This window comes from Sinocyclocheilus grahami, unplaced genomic scaffold (genome assembly GCF_001515645.1).
Source record: "Sinocyclocheilus grahami isolate Dianchi unplaced genomic scaffold, SAMN03320097.WGS_v1.1 scaffold478.1, whole genome shotgun sequence".
Classification (NCBI taxonomy): domain Eukaryota; kingdom Metazoa; phylum Chordata; class Actinopteri; order Cypriniformes; family Cyprinidae; genus Sinocyclocheilus; species Sinocyclocheilus grahami.
This window is the reverse complement of record NW_015505657.1, coordinates 603,917-610,296: the sequence shown is the minus strand read 5'-3', so window position 1 is coordinate 610,296 and position 6,380 is coordinate 603,917. Positions and strand designations below refer to the sequence as shown.

General features: G+C 38.1%; 1 protein-coding gene across 1 annotated transcript in view; it reads left to right on the top strand.

Moving 5' to 3' along the window:
- vsig8a (V-set and immunoglobulin domain containing 8a) overlaps window positions 1–4,779 on the top strand; it is a 7,941-nt gene extending 3,162 nt beyond the window's left edge. The window contains exons 5-10 of the mRNA XM_016236034.1: window positions 1,790–1,959; window positions 2,073–2,277; window positions 2,955–3,107; window positions 4,150–4,272; window positions 4,353–4,491; window positions 4,614–4,779. Of these exons, the coding sequence (XP_016091520.1) occupies window positions 1,790–1,959; window positions 2,073–2,277; window positions 2,955–3,107; window positions 4,150–4,272; window positions 4,353–4,491; window positions 4,614–4,779 (956 nt within the window). The remainder of the gene's footprint in view (window positions 1–1,789; window positions 1,960–2,072; window positions 2,278–2,954; window positions 3,108–4,149; window positions 4,273–4,352; window positions 4,492–4,613) is intronic.
- Window positions 4,780–6,380: the final 1,601 nt, after the last annotated feature.

The window sequence follows — 6,380 nt, the reverse complement described above, 5'->3', positions numbered from 1 at the left end:
CAGTCAAACCAAAATTTATTCAGACACCTTCAACATTTCTCAAATTATCACAGTTTATTCACTATAGTTTAGAAAATGGTAATAAAATATGACAAGAACCTCAGAGTTACACTGTGTCAGAACAACTTCATCTTGATAATGTTAGATAATTTTGATAGAAAGGTATAGATTACAATCAACCAAAATAAGTCAAGTCAATTCAAGTCACCTTTATTTATATAGCGCTTTTAACAATACAGATTGTGACAAAGCAACTGAACAGTATTAATTAGGAAAATAGTGTCAATAATGCAAAGTGACAATAGTAAACACTCATTTTTCAGTTAAAGACAGTTCATCATTGAATTCAGTGATGTCAACATCCAGCTCAGTTTAAATAATATCTTTGCAATTATGTCAACGATAACGCTGGAAATGAAGTGTCCCCAACTAAGCAAGCCAGAGGCGACAGCGGCAAGGAACCAAAACTCCATCGGTGACAGAATGGAGAAAAAACCTTGGGAGAAACCAGGCTCAGTCGGGGGTCAGTTCTCCTCTGACCAGACGAACCAGCAGAACGGAAAAATCAATATAAGACGTAATAAAACAGACGATGAATAATATTAACAGCAATTATTATATGATGCAATCAAACTTATAGCAAAATGTGGTAGTTCTGTATGTTGTTTCAGGGTTGGCATCATCTGAGGTCCTCTGAGGAGTTGTATCATCTCTTCTCAGGTGTTCTGGATCCAGACTGAAGCTTGTGTAAATCCTAGTTACCACGGGATGTTAATCCCGTGGCAAAAGACAGAGAAACAAATACAAACATAATTAGCGTAGCTGCTGTTCCAACCAAGCAAAATTTATTTGTTTAACCCAAACTAAAGAATAATAATGTGCATTTGATCATATATAACTGCAGTAAAAGATTATGACTGCAGTAAAAGTTTATGAGATGCATTATTTGAATGCTTGGCCAAAGAGATGTGTTTTTAATCTAGATTTAAACAGAGAGAGTGTGTCTGAACCCCGAACGTTATCAGGAAAGTTATTCCAGAGTTTGGGAGCCAAATGCGAAAAAGCTCTACCTCCTTTAGTGGACTTTGCTATCCTAGGTACTACCAAAAGTCCAGAGTTTTGCGACCTTAGGGAGCGTGATGGATTGTAGCGTGGTAGAAGACTAGTTAGGTACGCAGGAGCTAAACCATTAAGGGCCTTGTAGGCAAGTAATAATATTTTGTAACTGATACGGAACTGAATAGGTAGCCAGTGCAGAGACTGTAAAATTGGGGTAATATGATCACATTTTCTTGACCTGGTAAGGACTCTAGCCGCTGCATTTTGGACTACCTGTAGCTTGTTTATTGAAGATGCAGGACAACCAGCTAGCAGTGCATTACAATAGTCCAGTCTAGAGGTCATGAATGCATGAACTAGCTTTTCTGCATCAGAAACAGATAACATGTTTCGTAGCTTGGCAATGTTGAGACTATTTATCTCATAATTTCGGCTTTATGTAATAATTATGTTTTTTTTCCCTGTCATAATTCTAACTTATCTCATAATTATAATTTACAGAAGCATGATTTTTTTTTCTCATGTGGTGGAAACTGGCCTCCATAGTAAATATGTAACACAACATTAAAGTTTCTTAACATAATGTTAACCACAACCCTATTTACTATATTTAAAAAATATGATATTGATTAGCCTTGCAGGTTGGCATATAAACTGACGTCATGACTGAACAGCTCTTCAGAGAATTTTGCAGATGGATGCACATGAATCTCTTGCCATACTTTTGCAGATGTGACAGCAGCAATGAAAGTGACCTCCAGTGGGCCACAAACTATTCAGATGGCTCAAGGGGATCCGGTTACTCTAGACTGCACCTACACGTTAAGCCAAGCAGACATAGGCGAGCTTGACATTGAGTGGTCAGTTGTCAGCCCAGACACCTCAAAAAAAGACCAGATGGTGCGTAAGGCGATCTGTCACTGCTTCCTATCCTTGAAATAAATGACAAACTGACCTCCCTATAGGCACTGTCTTGAACAATCTCACTGATTCTTAAATTTCAATATTATTAGATCATATCATACACAGGTGGAAGGAAATACACCCATGGTGACTCTGATTTAATGAAAGGAGTGGACTTCACAGCTACAGACCCTTCCCAAGGAGATGCATCTCTATCGATTGCCTCGCTGACTGCCAGTCATGCTGGAACGCATCAGTGCAAAGTCAAAAAGGCACCTGGAGTGGACAGCCGAAAAATATCACTGATTGTGATTGGTAATGTCACATATCTGTGTCTTGGTATCAACCTTATTTTGCAACATGGAAGTAAGCTATTTTCTGTGAATGGGTGAGACTCTGATTCATTAGCCACTACAGGTAAATACTTAGCAAAATAACAAAGTGAAGTAAATGGTAAAACTGGTCAAATAGCATGATAATAAACAGAATGTTTCCATGAGGGATCTTTAAATTTCCTTAAAATTTTGATATGGAAATACTTTCCTCTTTCCCAGTTTAATATGCAAAGACAACGTTTAACTACACCACTCGTCTTACTTTCAACGTGAAATGTTTAAGAATACCGACCAGCCCTACATGGCAACAAAGGGGCTCAAACAATGGTGTGTGTTTGGGGGCGGGGCTGTCAGTTCATTCGACCAATAAAAACGGAGATGTGTTCAGACAAACTCAGAGCTGTTGAAAAGGGCCAAACAGTTTGAAAATTATTTTTCCTCTGAAAGGTTTATTTTAAAAAGAGGTCCTTGAAGACAATAGCCGTGTCTCAGAAGTTCTTTTGGATCTCTATAAAATTGCACAATGCAATTATATAAACAGTCTTGAATTTGTATGGGTGAATTTTAACAGTTTTTTGACTCTCTATGTGGCAGTGAGGTGCTGAAGTATTGAGTTGACTGTGAATGCAAGAATGTTTTCGCCTCTCTTTGTGGCAGTGAGGCCGTCTGTGCCGAAGTGTTGGGTTGACAGTGGTGAAGCCGTGGGTGAACCAGCATCTCTCCGCTGCAGGTCAGATGAAGGCACTGCACCTCTGCTTTATTCATGGAGGAGAGAGAGTGGAGGGCCCATTCCTCCCGATGCCATTCAGAGTAAGTGCTACCTCTGCTGGTAAAGTGTTGTAATGACATGCTTCTTCTCCAGTGATTCTCTAGCGATTTCAAGTTTTACTTTCTCTTTGGAGTGTTTCTCAAGCTGATTGTGCATAGATAAGATCCCTGAAGTTAACGTTTGAGAGAGGCGGGGCATAGATGACCTACAATAATGTACAGTATTTGAAAAATAATGTGTTTTTTGAACATTAAAGTATGTCAACATATTCTGTTACACCAAATACACAAAATAATGATCTTTAAAAAAGCATCATATGACCCCTTTAATATCCAAATTACGGCTTTTGCAGAAGAATGCTGAGCCTATGATATAATATATCATGCATTCAATAACAATTTATTTGATTTATGTCTAGTGGAAAAAAATATTTAAAATGCATTGAAATGGCCTAATTAAGTTAATTAGCACCTAATTAAAATAAAATAATATAAAATAAACAAACAAAAACAAATAAAAAAGTCTCTAAAAAAATATAAATCTAATTTGTTTAATAAAACATTTATGTCATTTAAGTCATATTGTTTTTACATGGTGAAATTGATTAATTGTCATTGAAGCTCAGCAAGGATTAAATAAGTTATTTATGTATATAATTGCATATAGACACTGTACAATAATATGTACATTATTGTAATTACAAAATGAGAGCTTTGTACAGATGGTTAGAAGTTCATTCTCAAATCATGCTGGAGAACATGATCATCGGGATTTGCACAAAGTTAATGCACTCTAGAGCTGGTATCATTCAAGCAAAATGAAACATAAATATGTTTAAATTCTGAAATTATTTTTTCTGAATTTTCAGTTCAATGCATATTTTACTGATGTTGTTATTCCAATAATATGAAATATAATAAAGCATATTATACTGTCACAGGTGATCGATAATCATTATAATAACATTTCTACATATGAGAAAAAGAAAGATATATAAAACCCTACAGATTTATGGACGATTGACATTTTTAAATTATTTAAATAAAAGTTGTTGTTTTTTTCTCTCTCTCGCCATACATTTAGACACCGTCACAGGAGAACTTCTGATCAGTAATCACTCTGTAAGCCACTCTGGTGTTTATTCCTGTGAAGTTTCCAATGCTGTTGGGAAAGAGAGCTGTCGGCTTAACCTTCAAGCTCTGAAGCGTAAGTGAAGCATATAGACACACTCTGTGGTGATTTTATGCTAACTGATTTCTCATCATCGTTTTCTTAATCTTCCACAGCTCCTAACAGAGCGGGGGTCATCACAGGAACCGTTGTTGGATGTTTACTGCTCATCATGATCGTTCTGATCATTATATGGCTTCTCATCTTCAAATGTAACTGGAATCAACATGACAAAGAGTTCTCTAATGAGATTAGGTGATATCAACCCCTCCATTTTTCTTCATGAATCCATCCATTTCCTTCAATGATGTGAAGTTTGATGATGATAATGAGACATTCTGTCTCTGATGTCTTTTATTTTCTTTCTGTCCTTAAAGAGAGGATGCTCCCGCGCCTGAGAGTCGCCCCACCAGCCGAATCTCCAGCTTCCGTTCAGGTGTGGCCTACAGCCAGGTGGCCCAAACCCAAAATGAGCATCCACCCTCCACTAACACCAGCTACAGCACTGCAAAATATGACAGCAGGTTTGGATATGCTGTATGAGAGACTACTCATACTTGTATTATACAAACCCAATTCCAAAAAAGTTGGGACACTGTACAAATTCTGAGTAAAAAAGGAATGGAATCATTTACAAATCTCATAAACTTATATTTTATTCACAATAGAATATAGATAACATATCAAATGTTGAAAGTGAGACATTTTGAAATGTCATGCCAAATATTGGCTCATTTTGGATTTCATGAGAGCTACACATTCCAAAAAAGTTGGGACAGGTAGCAATAAGAGGCCGGAAAAGTTAAATGTACATATAAGGAACAGCTGGAGGACCAATTTGCAACTTATTAGGTCAATTGGCAACATGATTGGGTATAAAAAGAGCCTCTCAGAGTGGCAGTGTCTCTCAGAAGTCAAGATGGGCAGAGGATCACCAATTCCCCCAATGCTGCGGCGAAAAATAGTGGAGCAATATCAGAAAGGAGTTTCTCAGAAAAAAATTGCAAAGAGTTTGAAGTTACAGTGCATAATATCATCCAAAGATTCAGAGAATCTGGAACAATCTCTGTGCGTAAGGGTCAAGGCCGGAAAACCATACTGAATGCCCACGATCTTCGGGCCCTTAGACGGCACTGCATCACATACAGGAATGCTACTGTAATGGAAATCACAACATGGGCTCAGGAATACTTCCAGAAAACAATGTCGGTGAACACAATCCACCGTGCCATTCGCCGTTGCAGGCTAAAACTCTATAGGTCAAAAAAGAAGCCATATCTAAACATGATCCAGAAGCGCAGGCGTTTTCTCTGGGCCAAGGCTAATTTAAAATGGACTGTGGCAAAGTGAAAAACTGTTCTGTGGTCAGACGAATCAAAATTTGAAGTTCTTTTTGGAAAACTGGGACGCCATGTCATCCAGACTAAAGAGGACAAGGACAACCCAAGCTGTTATCAGCGCTCAGTTCAGAAGCCTGCATCTCTGATGGTATGGGGTTGCATGAGTGCGTGTGGCATGGGCAGCTTACACATCTGGAAAGGCACCATCAATGCTGAAAGGTATATCCAAGTTCTAGAACAACATATGCTCCCATCCAGACGTCGTCTCTTTCAGGGAAGACCTTGCATTTTCCAACATGACAATGCCAGACCACATACTGCATCAATTACAACATCATGGCTGCGTAGAAGGAGGATCCGGGTACTGAAATGGCCAGCCTGCAGTCCAGATCTTTCACCCATAGAAAACATTTGGCGCATCATAAAGAGGAAGATGCGACAAAGAAAACCTAAGACAGTTGAGCAACTAGAAGCCTGTATTAGACAAGAATGGGACAACATTCCTATTCCTAAACTTGAGCAACTTGTCTCCTCAGTCCCCAGACGTTTGCAGACTGTTATAAAAAGAAGAGGGGATGCCACACAGTGGTAAACATGGCCTTGTCCCAACTTTTTTGAGATGTGCTGATGCCATGAAATTTAAAATCAACTTATTTTCCATACATTTTCTCAGTTTAAACATTTGATATGTCATCTATGTTGTATTCTGAATAAAATATTGAAATTTGAAACTTCCACATCATTGCATTCTGTTTTTATTCACAACTTGTACAGTGTCCCAACTTTTTTGGAACTGGGTTTGTA